At 48.3% G+C, this 18,013-nt stretch overlaps 1 protein-coding gene across 4 annotated transcripts in view; it reads right to left on the reverse strand.

Annotated features, from left to right (window-relative positions):
- LOC147111553 (palmitoyl-protein thioesterase ABHD10, mitochondrial-like) overlaps positions 1 to 8,773 on the reverse strand; it is a 60,824-nt gene extending 52,051 nt beyond the window's left edge. For 2 of the 4 annotated variants that reach the window (XM_085998625.1, XM_085998622.1), the window contains exon 1: positions 7,580 to 7,783. In XM_085998625.1, the coding sequence (XP_085854751.1) occupies positions 7,580 to 7,628 (49 nt within the window). In that variant the 5' untranslated portion in view covers positions 7,629 to 7,783. Of the gene's footprint in view, positions 1 to 7,579; positions 7,784 to 8,620 lie in introns of those variants that run through there. The other 2 variants (XM_085998623.1, XM_085998624.1) reach the window with 2 other exon arrangements.
- Positions 8,774 to 18,013: the final 9,240 nt, after the last annotated feature.

Genomic DNA, 18,013 nt, shown 5'->3' on the forward strand with positions numbered 1-18,013 from the left:
AGTGCACAGATTCAGTCTCTGAGGGGGCGCCTCCTGACTCGGTTCGGATAACGCCTCGGTGGTGTAGTAGTTCTCGGTGGTGTAGTAGGTTCTTCTGGCAAGGTCGATTCGGCTTGAATGCCAGTGTCGGGTTCATCTGGTTCCAGTATCACCGAATCGGAGGTAGATACTATGGGTATCTCTGCTTCATCATTAGGCGTATAGAGTTGTGGAGTAGTTTGTCGTTGCTGGGGTGACTCATCTAATAGTCCTTCACTGGACTTAACAGCTTGAACTTTCGTAACCTCAGAACCAGCATTGCTGACTTCTAAAGGCTCGAGTACCTTGGGAAGTTTTTCTACTTCCAGACTGATTTGGCTCAGTTCGGAGGGACCACGTGCGTGACCTGGTAGGGGTGATAATGGTTCAGATGAGTCATCATCTTCTGCTTCTTCTCTACGGTCTTCTATTTCCTCCATCACTTCAGCTTTTGCCTCTGCCACCAATTCCCCGAGTGGCTTATTACTGCTGACACTGCTCACAAAAGGGTGCTCTTTCTTCTTAGCTTTCAACTGATCGATGAATTTGACATATTCCCTTTCTTGCTCAGCTTTGATTCGTTTGGCCTCATCGCGCAGACGGTTTGTGTGTTCCTGTTCCATTTTCTCAATCAGCTGCTTCTGCTCTTTCCAGATTCTCCCACTCTGTGTCAAAGAACTTTTTCTTTGCATTCATCTCTTGCTCAAAACGGCGAATCATTTGTTCTAATTGCTGTTGTAGTTTGAGATTGAATTGAGTTCGAGCCCGGTGTTCCTCAGAAATGTGCATGTCTGTAGACTGGACAGACTCAGAATTCTCTGTCAAACTATGTTGTTGTTGTTCAGTGGAATTCTGTTCTGATACTTTGTTCTCTTCTGAAGCATTTATGCACTCCTTCGTTTTGCCGTCATTAGTCTGCAAGTCCATTTTAGACTTGTCTTTTGCACATGGGCTGATCTTACCATCATCAGTTCCAGAGTCTGAGCTGATCCTGGGTAGGCGGCAATCTTCCTCGCCGTCAAAGAAACTGCACGGCTCGAGTCTTCCCTCGCGATCGGACGTGATGACAGTTCTGGTGAAATTGTAGTAGTATTCCATATCCTCGTCAGAGGACGTGCTTGGATCATCGGCTCCGTCTACCTGCCCTTGAGAGTTGACTGCTCTCCTCTTTTCTTCCCCAAAGGATCTCGGTAAAATGGAAAATCCTCTTCACCATATGACTTGCCACTATAAAAGGGAGTCAACCCGAAAAATGTAGTTGAGCGGGCCCGGGCACTGCGTCGGGGGTACCTCCTTTTGTTTGAAGCATTATCCTGGGCTTTGTTCCCGTCACCATCCTCCTGTGAAGTCTGGTTTCTGCACTGCAGCACGTGCTTCTGAAACAGGTTTTTCACCCTTTGTTTGTAGACTTTGTTGCACGTTGGACACCTCAGGACTTCCCGCTCATTTTCTGGACTTTCTGTCATTGCTTTTAGGGGGTGCCAGTCCATGTTTATTTTCCTGATCCACTCCCGTCCCAGAAGTGGTGGACCTCCCTCAGGTAGTACATATAAGTCCATTCCTTGGTGTTCTTTGCCCTTGTGTCTCACCTTGACTTTTATCTTTCCGATGGGGTATACTCTTTGCCCCGTGTATGTCTGCAATACTATCTCCGTATCCCGTAGGGGAATATGTGTGAATAACTTTTTGTAATCTTGCTTATTCATGACCGTCAACGCCGATCCGGTGTCCAATTCCATCTTCATTTGGACTCCTGCTATCTGCAGTGTGACCCAGATAGTTTGTCGGTCAGCTTCCTTACTCACATTGTGAATTCTCAGACTACCCAGTTCCTGGCTGTTGGAGTCTGAATCCAAATTCTGTTCATCCGAACTCTTCTCAGCCACCTTATTTACCTTTCTGCACCTTTCCTGCGGTGACTTTTTGTTGCTGGTCTTCTTTCCTGACCGGCATACTTTAGCTATGTGACCAAGCTTGCCACATTTTCTACATTCCTGGTTTTTAAACCAGCATTGGTTCTGATCGTGTGTTGTCTTCCCACAACAATAACATCTCGTTGTACCCGAAGCCATTTGATCTACGCTGAGTACCGCTGCCTTCAGCTGCATTTCCGCAGTGCCTCTCGCTGCGGCTTCGTGCGATGCTGCAATAGAGACAGCCTTATCAAGTGTAAGATCATTCTCTTCAAGTAGCCGCTTTTGTGTTCCTTCTTTCGACAATCCACACACGAATTTGTCTCTCAGTGCCTCTGTCAGGCTTTCCCCAAACTGACAGTATTTCGCTAGCTTACGCAGTTCAATTAAATACTCCGCGTTGCTTTCCTCTTTCAGTTGCGTTCTCGCATAAAATTTAAATCGTTCCGCTAACATCAGCGGTGTGGGGTTCAAATGATCCTTCAGGACAGCAACAATATTAGCGAAAGTCTGATCCGCCGGTTTAGCTGGTGATAGAAGATGCTTCAATAGCCCGTATGTCTTTGCACCCATTGAGTTGAGTAAGGTTAGTGCTTTATCTTCATTTGATATTTTATTTGCCTTACAATATATCTCTATGCATTCTACATACGTGGCCCAATCTTCAACATCGGGATCGAAATCGTTGATGTTACCACGCTTAGGCATCCTCGCAATCTTCTTGAGAAACAAAAAGAATTTTTTTTTTCTTTTACAAAATGGCGGTTTCCCGCGCTCGTCTTCTTCCCCCGCCTACGAAAATGGCGGCTTCCCGTGCTCCTTCCCGCGCTCGTCTTCTTCCCCCGCCTACGAAAATGGCGGCTTCCCGCGTTTGCCTTTCTCCCCCGCTGGCTGTAATGGCGAATGCGGTATTGCTGCGTTCGCCCTCCCCAGCGGTTTGCAAATCGTGCCTCCCAGCCCCTCTTGCAGTCCGGTCCTTTCCCCCCCGGCTGCGGCTGAGTTCTCCGCGTTTTTTTTTTTAAAATTTCTCCCGCGCCTTACGATCGTGCCTCCCAGCCCCTCTTGCAGTCCGGTCCTTTCCCCCCCGGCTGCGGCTGAGTTCGCCGCGGTTTTTTTTTTTTATTTTCTCCCGCGCCTTACGATCGTCCCGGTCGCTGCGCCTTGCGGCCTCGGTAGCTGCCCGGCCTTTTTCACCGGTCGCGGTCGAGCTCTCTCTCGACGCTGTTGCGTCTCCCAGCCCGCTTGCAGCCCGGTCTCTCTCACCGGCTGCGTTTGCAGTCACCGCGGCTTCCGCGCCTCTGGCCCCGACTTCTGTCCGGCTCTTTTCCCCGGCCGTGGTCGAGTTCTCCGCCCTTATATCCTCCGTTCTTTTTTTTTCTTTTTCTCCCCTACTCACAGTCAACGTGGCCGACTTGCTGCTCGTCGCTGATCGGCTTACCCACCACCGTGATAGAAGGGATGATCACTGCCTGTTGCTGATGGAAGGCTTCGTGTCAGAATTCTTCCTTTGCTCTGCAGACCCGAGTCTTTTCTCAGCAGAATGATGAGGGCGGATGCCTCTTCTCGACGCCCGTTAAACTGCCTTGGATGTATCTCTGCCGCAGGGTAAGATCGTACTCGTCGCCACTGTCAGGGCGGAACTGCCCAATAAATCATTACACAGCACCTATATACCGGTTTGGTCACCGCCGGTATTACAGTATACAGCAGCCAAGATAAAGTAGTGCAACTCTTAAAATAGTTCTCTTAAAGGTGGAACGGTTACTAAAATAGTTCTCTTAAAGGTGGAACGGTTACATACACTACAAATGGGACTTGGTGCGAGTTAGAACACGGGGCAGTGAGCACAGGAGTGATGGGTGAACGGGACTTGGTGCGAGTTAGGACACGGGGCAGTGAGCACAGGGGTGATGGGTGAACAGGACTTGGTGCGAGTTAGGACACGGGGCAGTGCGCACAGGAGTGATGGGTGACCGGGACTTGGTGCGAGTTAGGACACGGGGCAGTGAGCACAGGAGTGATGGGTGAACGGGACTTGGTGCGAGTTAGGACACGGGGCAGTGAGCACAGGAGTGATGGATGAACGGGACTTGGTGCGAGTTAGGACACGGGGCAGTGCGCACAGGAGTGATGGGTGACCGGGACTTGGTGCGAGTTAGGACACGGGGCAGTGAGCACAGGAGTGATGGGTGAACGGGACTTGGTGCGAGTTAGGACACGGGGCAGTGAGCACAGGAGTGATGGGTGAATGGGACTTGGTGCGAGTTAGGACACGGGGCAGTGAGCACAGGAGTGATGGGTGAATGGGACTTGGTGCGAGTTAGGACACGGGGCAGTGAGCACAGGGGTGATGGGTGGACGGGACTTGGTGCGAGTTAGGACCACGGGGCAGTGAGCAAAGGGCTGATGGGTGGACGGGACTTGGTGCGAGTTAGGACACGGGCCAGTGAGCACAGGGGTGATGGGTGAACAGGACTTGGTGCGAGTTAGGACACGGGGCAGTGAGCACAGGAGTGATGGATGACCGGGACTTGGTGCGAGTTAGGACACGGGGCAGTGAGCACAGGGGTGATGGATGAATGGGACTTGGTGCGAGTTAGGACACGGGGCAGTGAGCACAGGAGTGATGGATGAATGGGACTTGGTGCGAGTTAGGACACGGGGCAGTGAGCACAGGAGTGATGGATGAACAGGACTTGGTGCGAGTTAGGACCACGGGGCAGTGAGCACAGGAGTGATGGGTGACCGGGACTTGGTGCGAGTTAGGACACGGGGCAGTGAGCACAGGAGTGAGGGGTGAACGGGACTTGGTGCGAGTTAGGACCACGGGGCAGTGAGCACAGGGGGTGATGGGTGAACCTGACTTGGTGCGAGTTAGAATACAGGCAGCAGAGTTTTGGATGAGCTCAAGTTTATGGAAGGTGGAAGATGGCAGGTTGGCCAGAAGAGTTGAACTAAAAACAGAAAATGCTGGAAATGCTCAGCAGGTCAGGCAGCATCTGTGGAGAGAGAAACAGAGTTAACGTTTCAGGTCGAGATACAACAGGTTTTAAGCAAGTGCAGAGGCAGGGAAAGGGGGAGGGCAGGAAAGAACAAAATGGAAGGTCTGTGATAGGGTGGAGGTCAGGAGAGATTAAATGACAAAAGGGATGATGGTGCAAGGCAAAAGGATATGGTAATGGGACAAGTAAAGAAACAGAAGATGGGTCTAGAAGAGGTGTAAATGGGAATAGCAGAATCATCAACAGCTGCCATCCAAAAAAATGTGGGCAGAAGTTATGATCTGAAATTGTTGAGTCCGAAAAGTTGTAAATTATCTAATTGAAAGATGAGGTGCTGTTCCTCGAGCTTACATTGAGCTTCATTTGAACAGTGTAGGAGGCTGAGGACTGAGAGGTCAGAGTGGGAGTGGAGCGGAGAATTAAAGTAACAGGCAACTGGAAGCTTAGTTTATCAATTCTCCTCTATTAAAAGAAAGAATTTGCATTTTAATGGTGTTTTTTATGTCCTCAGAGCATAGCAAAGAACGTTACAATCAATGGGTTATTTTTGAAGCACCATTGTTACGTAGGCAAATGTGGCAACCATTTTGTGCACAGCAATGTACCACAAGCTGCAAACAAATGAAATAGCAGTTAATCTGTTTTAGTGGTGTTGCGGGAGAAACGTTGAACATGAAATCTTGTCGCTCTTCTTTGAATAGCAGCATTGAATCTTTAACATCTGCCTGAGCAGGAAGATGGGGCCTCAGTTTAATGTCTCATCCGAAAGACAGAAACTTCGACAATGCAGCACTTCTTCAGTACTGTACTGAAGTGTCAGGTTAGATTACGTGTTCAAATTTATAATGATACTTGAATCATAACCTGCAGATTCCGAGGGAAGAGTGTACCAGAAATAACAAGTATTCTTCCTAACCTTAGGACTATATTCATGGCAACTACTGCTATTTATTTCACAGTGCCACCCTTGATTATTTGCAATAACAGAGAGGCCACCTTGGTAGTTTATAGAAATTGGTTGGTAACGTGATTTCCCAACAGTCGGCCTACTTCCTAATGCACAGAAATACTCGAAGCACAGCAATGAGGTTCATGAAATACAAACAATGAATAAAATCAGCAGATCGTGCAACGAGGTGAATGTTTTCTAAAGAAATTCGGATGGATAAAGCAGGAAGGTAAATTATAAGTGTGCAGAGAATGGCAATCCACTGTCCACGAGAAATGTGAATTAAAATTTAAAATTCGGTTGGATAATCCTTTTGATGCAACAGCAGAAAATACAGCAACTGTTACCACGTATTACCAGATCAATAAAGTGCAGAGTAGCTATGGTGCCAGTCAACATTCTTATTTCCACAATTTATTCAATAATGTAAAGCAAAACTAATTTTCCAAGGCTAGAAATTCCTGTTCTGGCCTCGAGGTCAGATCAAAACTTCTGCCCACCCCATTGATATATACTTGATTCCCACCCCCCTGCCAACTCCCCAAGTCAAGGGTATTAACACGATACACGAAGGTGCCTGCATCACTTTTGGCATATGAGTGAAGATCGCCTGGTGGGGGGGGGGGGGGGGGGGGGGGGGGGAGTTGTAGGGGTGTGGTGTGGAGTGTAATTTTGCTGCTGCAGCTTGTCACAGCCCAGTGAGCAGCTGTGTTGGCTAGAGATACGTATATTTTTGTGCTGCCAAGATTCTGGAATTGTCACTTTCCGTACAGCCTTCCACAGTCAATTGCCATAGGGAAATTGGCCTTTTAAATTACAAGCAACCCCACCTCTGCCAAGACTGCCAGGTGTATAATGTGGTGTGGCCAAGTTAAATGGAACTGGTGGCAATTTTGATGGATGAGGTCACCAGACCAGACCCACTTCTTTCAATGGTGTCTTCATGGAAGAAAAGGGTTTGGAAGGGGGAAAAAAGGTGGTGATCCAGCATATCCAGGTTCAGTCTGAAATCACATCCCACCAGCCTAGCTAAGAGCACTGACCTTCCCCCAGGGGGCAGGAATTTCAGCCCTGCTATGCTTTTATTGATTCCTCCTCACCTGGCTCTTCCTTAAACTACTTGCACTGCCCTAATCATCGCTAAGACTCACCATAGCCTCTCCCTTATTCTTCTAGTTCCTTCTCCTCATTCAAGCACCTTACCCTGTTCCATCCTTCATGCCTCTTATTCAAAATTACAGTTTAATGTTCTCCCAAATCCAATGCCAACTTCCTTCCCAAAATATTCTCCATCATCTCTTTCCTCAGCTTCTGACCCTCTGATTTCTGACCCTCTGATTTTAACCTACACCTCAATTCCCCTAGCCCCCTCTGCTCAGATTTCATCGTTGTCACGTTCTTCTCAACCTCACCCTTCATATTCACTCTCTGCACACATCCTTAGTCATCTCTCGGGGTCCCTATGGATCTGAAGTCTGGATCACTGACAAAGTGACCTCTGACCATTTCCTCATCTCCTTTTCTAATAACAACCCTCTCTGCTCCTTTACTCCCATTACCCTCACCATCCCCCCCCATAAAAGAATTTCTGCCAGTTTTCTCTCAAACTCCTTCTCTAACTCCCAACGTCCCTGCCTTTGGCCCTCCAGCCACCTTGTTCTTTCTGCTGCTGTTGATTTGCTTATCTGCTCCTTCACCTTTGTCATTGATGCCATTGCTCCCATCAAACCAATCACTATTTCCCATCTCATTGCTCCCTCAAGTCCAAGAGGCACAAACGTGGTTTGGCACAAATGGTGCACAACTGGCTGCATCATCAATCGCCAAATATGACTTGCTTGAGGTCAAGAATTACAATGCCTCACTCTCCATCTGTTATTTCATGATCATCCTAAGTGGGCCTGTTGATAAAGGCAAAAATGATAACCAGATTGAGGAGTTACAGAAATCAAAGTTGCCTTTTCCAATACAATATGAATGCAAACAATTTCACATGCTACTATGTCAGAGTAAAGGTGTAGGGAAATTATATGTAGTTTGTTCTGAACAAATAAACACCTGTAAGTAACTGGGTGACGTAGCCCCTTATGTAGGAGCACCTGGCCAATAATCAACCATGACAACCTGACAGAAAGTTATAAAAAAATATGCTGATGGCCACATCCTGATTTAAGTGTCTACTGTGAGAAAGCACTAGAGGTACCAAGATCCATCTGATGAGGTGACTTTCTCCAAAGGCAATAGCTCCACTGAGAGCAAAATAACAATTGCTACCCAACCAAAATAGGGTGCCAGTTCCTCCGGGCACTCACCTGATCAGTACGGAAAAACTTTCTCATAGCTTACAGAGCTTTCTCGGCCAAGGAGTTGGGGTCTAACTGGCAGACACAGTGGTTTGCCTTTTCCACAAACTGACCTATGCAAAATTGTCTTACCAGCTGGTAGGCGGTGTGGAATTGGCACTACAACGTTACAATGGGCAGGTCTCATCACACCAATCCCTCCCCAGACATTACTTGCAATACAAACTAATCGGCTTACTCCTGGACAATGGTCACTGGGTGGCACAAGTGTCTGGAGGCCGGGAGGCCAAGAGGCCGAGCCCAACTCTCTCATCTGAACCCTCTTGAGGTGGGACATAACCATACTGCGCCGCCTGTTCCTGCTTTAAACAACCCGCGGCCCCCATCACAGCCGAACAGCTCGGAGCCGGGCCCCAGGAACCTTCACCAACTTACCCGCATACCGAGTAGACAAGGGTCCCCGCCGCCACAGGGCGGCACTTCTCACATCGACCGGGCCCAGCAACCGACACAACGCAGCGGCCGCCATGACATAGAGCAAGGGGCGGGAAGGAAAACACTGAATATTAACGAGCCCGGGGTGGAGCCAAACGCTGAATATTCATGAGCAATGGGTGGAGCCAGACACGGAATATTAATGAGAAGTGGGTGGCGCCAGACGCTGAATATTCATGAGCCCGGGGTGGAGCCAGACGCGGAATATTCATGAGCCCGGGTGGAGCCAGACGCTGAATATTAATGAACCCGGGTGGAGCCAGACGCGGAATATTCATGAGCCCGGGTGGAGCCAGACGCGGAATATTCATGAGCCCGGGTGGAGCCAGACGCGGAATATTCATGAGCCCGGGTGGAGCCAGACGCGGAATATTCATGAGCCCGGAGTGGAGCCAGACGTGGAATATTCATGAGCCCGGGTGGAGCCAGACGCGGAATATTCATGAGCCCGGGTGGAGCCAGACGCGGAATATTCATGAGCCCGGGTGGAGCCAGACGCGGAATATTCATGAGCCCGGGTGGAGCCAGACGCGGAATATTCATGAGTCGGAGCGCACAACCACAAGCCGGCTGCCGAGCCGTCACCGTTTCACAATCACTTGCAGCCGGGCATGGATTATCGAGCTCTGAGCCGGATCGCAGGCGGCGCTCTGTGGGCTGAAGCGCTGGTCCTGTTCGGATCGCTCAGCAGGTTTCTGCTCGTTGTCAACCGCGAAGCATCGATGTGAAGCCGTCCAGTACTGGGAATGGCTGTGGTGATGAGTTAGAGATGGAGCTCAGTCCATCCTTCAGTTAGGGTTGCCAACTATGGTTGGAGGCATTCCGGGTGGTTTGAATACGTTTTGAAGAAGGGTCAAACCCGAAACGTCAACTCAAATTTCTCTCCACGGATGTTGCCTGACTTGCTGAGTTTTTCCAGCATTTTCTGTTGTTATTTTGGTTTGAATACGTGATGTGTTGACCACATGACATGATCTTGCGATGTCTGATCACATGACTTCTGCAAACGTCATTGCATTTATTTCAAAGGTTGGCTCCCCTGTAGTGCACTATCTTGGCTCATGGTTTCAAGAACCAGGAGATCAGCCGTGAGCAGGCAAAGAGGGGAAACCAGAGGTGGCAGGAACTTTGATTCTACCAGTAACTAATGTTAATTCACTGAAATTGCACTGATAAGTAACAATAATAGTAGTAACACTCAGATTCCCTTCATAACCTACAGTAATACAATAACTCACTGACACAGTCTATACGTAAATGGTGTAATGCCCTGATATCCTACCTGTAACTAGTAATAATCCTATAACATGCTGATACTCACCCTGAAACCGTAGCCCGAATCCCCCTGCACTGCGCAAGGTGCAGTAAGGCTCCCCAGTTGATGTCACTTTTAACAGGCCTGATCTCTCTCCCGATCTCCTTGGATCTGGTTCCGTGCGAAGGTGACAACTCTGAACTGGGAACCTCAGTCAGAGCTGATCTGTAACCTGGACTTCACACATCAAAACTGAGTGGCACAGATGGACTTAAACCAAACTGAGAGAATGCACAAAGGGCAGCGGGCTCAGTGTTTGGGGCACTTCTCACAGGGCACATCATCCTAAACTCCGCTCAGCACCAACATTCCTGAACCATTCTCTGGGCTCAGTCTCAATAAAGCAGAGTTTCATAGAATTATAGAAATTACAGCACAAGAAGAGGCCACTTGGCTCTGGGAAAAGCTGGTTCTCCCCCCGCCCTCCCCTGCCCCCCTTGAGCTCCAATCCTCTGACAGTGTCCCTTTCTCTTCCCTCATTCCCCAGGCCCCCTTCTCTCCCTCAACCTCCTGTTCCCCTATCCCCGAGCCCCCGTCTCCTCTTCCCGAACCCACATTCCCCAATCTTCATCTCTTTCCCCTTGAGCCCCCATTCCTGTCCCCTTCCCCAGCCCCCATTCCCCAGTCTCCATCTCCACACTAATAGAGAGGAGAGGTGCCTACATCAAAGCCTCTCTTGAGATTGTTCTTAGAAATTCAATAGAAAACAGTAATGATTGGACTTCAAATGCTCCTAAGCAATAATATGGTTTTATGGGAAACTCAGAATAGTCCATAATAAGAATTAGAAGTGGCACTTGATGAATGCAAAACCCTCCTGCCTCTGGAGCTTCAGTTACCCCAATTGCATGGATATTAAATCCTCCGGTAAGAAGAGCCAATTCCCTAGTAGCCCTCTCTCTTCCATGGCACGGCACGGCGCGGCCCCCGCCCCCCCCCGGATTTATGAGTATTCCCGAGCCATCCTCCTGATTGCAGACTCTCCAGCAGCCACCTCTCAGTAAACCAGCTGGTCAAGTCTCTCTATGGCAGTGGTCAGGTGGGGCCAAGGATCGGGGTGGGGGCGGAAATTTAAAGAGCTAATCTCCTGGGCCAACATTCCTCCCTGAGCCAACACATTAACTGGGCATTCATCTCACTTTCCGTTGTGGAAACTTGTTATTCGCAAAATGGCAGCCCCAATTATGGTAGAAGTTTACAGCTCTGACAAACCTATCCACCTCATCCCATTATCCTGCCCGTCCCCCACATCCTATTAACTCTCTTTTCCAAATGTTTATCCACTTTATTTTTTAAAGTTATTATGGATTCTGCTTCCCCCATTGTTCTAAACAGGCATTCCATTTCCTAATAACCCTCTGCATAGAAATAAAGTTTTTCCTATCTTCTCACTTAGTAGCTTTTTTTTTTGGTGGGACTTGTACCACAGTCGGATGAGTCGATCACGACATCCCCTTTCTGCCCGGGCTGTCTGGGTTGCCTCCTTCCTTCCGTTTCCTCCTCCTCATCCTCCTCATCCTTCTTCTCTTCCTCCTCAGCTGGTCATTATATGCCTGGTGGCAAGGGGTGTGCCCTCCTGATGGCAAGGTTGAGGAGCTTGCAGCAGACCACGACGAATATTGAGATGCGTTCTGATGAGTACTGCAGGGCTCCTGCAGAGCGGTCCAGGCAGCAGAAGTGTTTAAGGATGCCAGTGGTCTGCTCTGTCACATTCCGTGTGGCAGCATGGCTCTCATTGTACACATGCTGCCTACGCTTGGGTTGCAGAGCGGAGTCATGAGCCAGGTGGTCAGCGGATTGCCCTTATTGCCCAGTAGCCACCCTCTGGTTTGTCTTGGTGGCTGAAAGACTGAGCGAACAGTGGACTGGCGCAGAATAAAAGCATCATGACTGCTGCCAGGATACTGGGCATTCACCATCATGATGTGCTGAGGATGGTTGAACACCAACTGCACATTCAGCGAGTGATAACCTTTACAGTTGCAGTGCATCTCAGCATTTAGATACGGCGCCCGCAAAGCAACTTGTGTGCAGTTGATGGCGCCCTGCACCATGGGGAAATCTCCTATCCTGGCAATGCCATGGGCACGCTCTGCCTGCTTCTCTCTGGTCAGAGAGAAGACAATCCCCTCTCCTGGCATAAAGAGCGTCTGTCACCTCTCTTATGCAGCAGTGGATGGTGAACTGGGAGATGTTACAGATGTCATCTGTTCCAGCCTGGAAGGATTCATGGCCACGGTCACCTCCACAGCCACTGCCAGCGCTGTCCTTGCCCTGGTGTGAGGCTGCAGGTCTGGTTGCAAGAGGTGGTAGAGTTCTGTGAGCAGCTCCTTCGTAAAGCGCAGATGCCTCACATACTGCTTCTGGCTCAGGTTCTGGTAAGAGAATTGTTCTCCAAAGATCCTAGGTGGGTAAGGCCTCCTGCTGAGAGCACTTGTCCCCCTCCTCCTCCCTCTGTGAGCAGCTTGTCCTCTTCTTCGCTGCCTCTGCTCCATCTCCCTGTCATGCTGCAGGCCGAGGGGGATGACAACTAGAGCACCCATGACGAGGAGCAAGTGGTCTGACCAGAACCCTTGAAGTCAGAAACAAGGTCTTCTCCACTTGCAGCACCACTCCCTGTCACCTCACCAACTTTAAATAACTCTAGAAAGTTCCAAACACTTCCACAAACTTACACAGAGCCAGTAGAAATTAATCAGAAACTAACCTGTAAGTAGGTGATCCCTTTAAATATCGCTGATACAGGGTCCTTGCAGCTGCTGAATGCATGTGCGAGGTTAACATGGTGTTAGTTCCAGCGTTGAGGACGAAAATTGCCGCGCTGGCGTCAAATCAGCGTTGCATGCCACGATCTGCCTACTCTACATACTTCAGGCACATGCTTCCAACGCTAACGCACTCACCAAGATGGTGTCCAGCGCAGCACGCACCAGAAGTGTGTACGGGCGATGTGGATGCCATTTTCATCACAAAACGGCACTCATAGCTCCGAAAAATCGTACACTACAGAGCTGAATTTCCCTTGAACTCTAAATATTGGGTTGACATTCAGCCTGCTTGTCACATCTGGATGAGTGGCCACTGGCACAGTGGTAGTATTCCCGCCTCTGAGTCAGAAGGATTGGGTTCGGGCCCCACACCAGACCACTCCGGTAGGCTGAAGCACAGTTCTGAATACTGGGCTGACGTCCAGCGGGGGCTCTTGCATCCGGTGGTGTGCATAGCCCTACCCCCATCATCAAGAATAGGTGGGGTTCTTTAGCCTTGGTTGCAGTCCACCTAGCAGAAAGTACTCCGAAGTTTAAAAACATGAGGAAGTCAATGGGAAACCACCTTAGCTACTCTTCCCTAATAAGTGGCTCAAGAATTTCATGTGTGAGACTTGCTTTAGGACCTGCCCGAGGGTAGAACACAACAGACAAACTGATTAGATCTCCACTTAACCTTCTTTATTAAAATGAAAAGGCTCCAGTTTGTCTCCTCCAAACTAAAAAGTCTCTCAACCCTGGTAGCAAATCTTTTCTGCATCCTCTCTGTGGCTTGCTGCTTTTGCCTGCACTTCAAAAGTAATTTGCAATGTGAAGTACCTTGAAATGGTTCTGAAAATGGTGGTGCGAGTATCACTCAGCAACAACTTGCATTTATGTAGTGCTGTTAATGTCGTAAACACATTTATATATTCATGTCCACAAGAGTCGCAAACCACTTCAAAGCCAAGGATTACTTTTGAAATGCATTCACTGTTGTTATATGGGCAAATACGACAGACTATTGTGCAGCACAAGTAGATAATTGGTCAGTGTTAGAATATTTTAAATAAAAACAGAAAATGCTGGAAATATTCAACGGGACAGGCAGCATCTTTGGAGAGAGAAACAGAGTTAACATTTCAGGTTGATGACCTGTCGTCAGAACTGGAAGAAGTTAGAGATATAAAAGGTTTTAAGCAAGTGCAGAGGCAGGGAAATGCGGGAGGGGAGGACAGAACAAGAGGGGAGGACAGAACAAAAGGGAAGGTCTGTGATAGGGTGAAAGGCAGGAGAGACTGAAAGACAAAAGGGATGATGGTGCGAGGAAAAAGGAGATGGTAATGGGACTAATAAAAAAAGATGGGTCTAGAAGAGGTGTAATTGGGAATAGCAGAATCATGAACAGCTGGTATCTGAAAAAATGGGCGCAGAGGTTATGATCTGAAATTGTTGAACTCAGTGTTGAGTCCGCAAGGCTGTAAAGTGCCTAATCGAAAGATGAGGTGCTGTTCCTCGAGCTTACGTTGAGCTTCATTGGAACACTAGGAGGCCGAGGACAGAAAGGTCAGAGTGGGAGTGGAGCGGAGAATTAAAGTGACAGGCGACCGGAAGCTCGGCGTCCTGCTTGCGGACTGAATGGAGGTGTTCCTCAAAGCGGTCACCCAATTGCGTTCAGTCTCCCCAACGTAGAAGAGCGAATACAGTATACTAAATTGAAAGAAGTACAAGTAAATTGCTGTTTCACCTGGAATGAGTGTTTGGGGCCCTGGACAGTGGGAAAGGAGGAGGCAAAAGGGCAGGTGTTGCATCTCCTGCACTTGCACGGGAAGGTGTCATGGGAAGGGGAGGGGGTGTTGGGGGTGATAGAGGAGTGAACCAGGGTGTTGTGGAGGGAACGATCCTTTTGGAATGTTGAAAGGGGAGGGGAAGATGTGTTTGGTGGTGGGATCACGTTGGAGGTGGTGGAAATGGTGGCAGATCATCCATTGAATGTGGAGGTTGGTGGGGTGGAAGGTGAGGACAAGGGGACCCTATCATGGTTCTGGGAGGGAGGGGAAGGGGTGAGGGCAGAAGTGCGGGAAATGGAACAGTCAACCACGGTGGAGGGGAATCCTTGGTTGAGGAAAAAGGAAGACATATCAGAAGCACTGGTATGGAAGATGGCATCGCCAGAACAGATGTGACGGAGATGGAGAGCTTGGGAGAATGGAACAGAGTCTTTACAGGAAGTGAGGTGGGAGGAAGTGTCGTCAAGGTAGCTGTTGGAGTCAGTGGGCTTATAATGGATATTGGTCAATACCCTATCGCATAGAATATTTTAATATTGATATAAATCTAAGAAAATAATCAAGCATCCCAGTTTACTTTGCACCAGCCATGGAAAGGGGAGAAACTGAGTTGTATCTGTGTGTGAACAAGAGACAGTTTTGGAACTCAAAAAAAAGAGAATAGATAGAGTTGGTTGCTAAGAGACCCACATACCTAAAAGGTTGGGAAACTAAGACTTAGAGGCAGGATACGAGGCCAGTATTCTGATAACAGAAGCTCACGCATTCCTGAGAGGAACAAACTGTCATACAACCATATTAGAGGATGAAGCAACCGCACTACGTGGCCCCTGTGAAGTCAGCTAATGCAAAGCCAGCATGGGGGTGGGATTCACAACTAAGAGATAAGAATAAAGATGTGTACATGCAGCCCAAGGTAGCCGAATAGTATAAAGATAGAAATAACAACAGAAAATGCTGGAAACACTCAGCAGGCCAGGCAGCATCCATGGAGAGAGAAACAGAGTTAACGTTTCAGGTCTGAGACCCTTCATCAAAGATAGAGCCTGTTAGTGCGCTCTCAGGCTTGTCATAAATCCATCGCCTTGAGGAAGCCCACGAAGAACAAGTATGATCATCTTGGCATTCTGGGGAAAAATAGGTTATATTAATTGCTTGTCATTTAATGTAATACTGTAGAACAGTTGTATAAGAACAATACTGTCATTAGTCAATATATATTAAAGCTTGTTGTTTGAAACCACTCGGACCAGAATCACACAGAAGTTATTGTTGCAGGACTAACCCTTTGTTGCGGCCATAACCATGGGAATAAATCCGCTTTTAGTCAGTTAATCAATTTTTATGATGTCGGCCTGGAACCAGATGAACTGCTTTTAACTGAACAGTCAGACAAGGCCTAACATCTTTGAAAGACAGGCGGTATCGGATTGGCTGCTCGTTACACGCAGCACCTGATATTCAGTTCCATTGACTTCCATTTACAAATTGGTACACTCGTCATGACGACTCACTTGACTGGAGCACACATCAGGAATTCAGGCATGGAGTTCAGGTGCTAGGCACAATTTTCTGCCCATTAAAAGTTAATATAGTAAATTGGTAGGGTGCACTGACCTGTACACTTAAATTGCTGATAAGTGTTCCTGTTGTGCAAAACCATGCACCAGGTGCACTAATTTGTAAAATATACACCACAGTATAACATTTACACCACAGTATAACATTGGAAATAGTTCTAGGTACACACAGTAGTTGAGCACCATCGCAGACCATAACATGTAGTGGCAATGCTCATGCAATATGGATAACCACACAATTAGAATGTGCCATCTTATCTTTTCACAGAACTGCTGGAATCCAGTGGCATTTAACCTGGCCTCTCTGGAGAAATCATTGTAGCACTGAACTCTGTATCAACACTAAAAAAGAAAAATAAAGACTTGCATTTATATAGCACCTTTCATGACCTCAGGATGTCCCAAAGCATTTTTCAGCCAATGAAGTACTTTTGAAGTGTAGTCATTGTAAGGTAGGAAATGTGGTAGCCAATTTGCGCACAACAAGCCCCCGCAAACAGTAGTGTGGTAATAACCAGATCATCTATTTTAGTGATGTTGATTGTGGGATAAATATTGGCCAGGATACCGGGGATAACTCCCCTGCTCCTCGTCAATATAGTGCAATGGGATCTTTTATGTCCACCTCAGAGAGCAGACAGACCTCGCTTTAATGTCTCATTCGAAAGGCAGCACTTCTGATAGTGCAGCACTTCCTCAGTACTGCACTGGAGTGTCAGCCTTGATTTTTGTGCGCAAGTCTCTGGAGTGGGACTATGAACCCACAGCCACCTGACTCGGAGGCGAGAGTGCTACCCACTGAGCCATGGTTGGCACTATCAATATCAAGTGAAGCAAGCAAGCAGCCTCAAGTCTGCAGAGTTAACAGTGAGTTTGTGGGGGGAATATAGGGTGAATCATAGAACACGGATTAGGAAGAGTGAATAAAAAGGGGACGGTTGATGCTAGGCTGAGATATAACGGGTTCAATTTTGCCAGGCCCAAGGAGGCGGGATTGGAGGCGTGTGAGGTGTTAAAATCGCAAAAACTGTCGGGGGGCCCGATCCCACCTCCGAGCAATTTTCCTACATGCGAGTTTTCTGACCCCATCACCATCCCGCCTCCAAGAGGCGGGATAGGCCCTTAAGGCCCTTAACAACCAGTTAAATGCCTCTATAATCTCATTTTGAGAGGCCTTTCTGACTTTAACAGTTTACCCACGTTCTGAACACCTCCTCTGAAACACGCCAGTGAAAACTGGCAGCAGCACAAGTGGATTGCTTACTAACAGCTGCAGCTCCACCATTAAAAAGGAGTTTTCACCAATCATCATTTGCAGGTGGCAGACTTTGTTGTCTCAGGTCTGGGGGAACTTTTAACAGGCCTACTCATTGTTGTGGAAGTTTGGAACCTGACACCCATCTCCAGTGTGACCTCCTGGGAAACCCCTCTCCCCGCCTTGAATGAGCGTCTCCTCAACTGAGGTATATACCAGAAGAATGGGAACCATTTATTTCCTTTCCTCCTGGGCATCAGATTCTGACGAAGACCAGCCGCGGCAGCAGCAGAACCCTGAACAACAGCAGCACCAACTGCAGGAGCAACAGCAGGAGCTCCAAGCTGCTACTCACCCACCTGAAGTTGCACAGGCCAGAAGGTGCCAGCGCGCGACCACATTGCTGCTCGGGATGCAAGGGACGCACTCATCTTGGCCAGATTTGCTTAGCCTGCACAATCAAACACTTTTGCCTTGCACATTCTTATCAGACCATCGACAATGGCCAAGAACCTGCTGATTCCTATCACTCTGACCATGCTACTGAAAATTGCAAGTTGCCCTAAGCCCTCAATGTGGAAGTCCCATTTGCGAAATGGCACACACCACAACTGCAACAGTTTGCCATCAGAATTTTTTATGACAA

Source organism: Somniosus microcephalus, chromosome 10 (assembly GCF_052327205.1).
Source record: "Somniosus microcephalus isolate GS21.2 chromosome 10, FLI_Smic_1.0, whole genome shotgun sequence".
Classification (NCBI taxonomy): domain Eukaryota; kingdom Metazoa; phylum Chordata; class Chondrichthyes; order Squaliformes; family Somniosidae; genus Somniosus; species Somniosus microcephalus.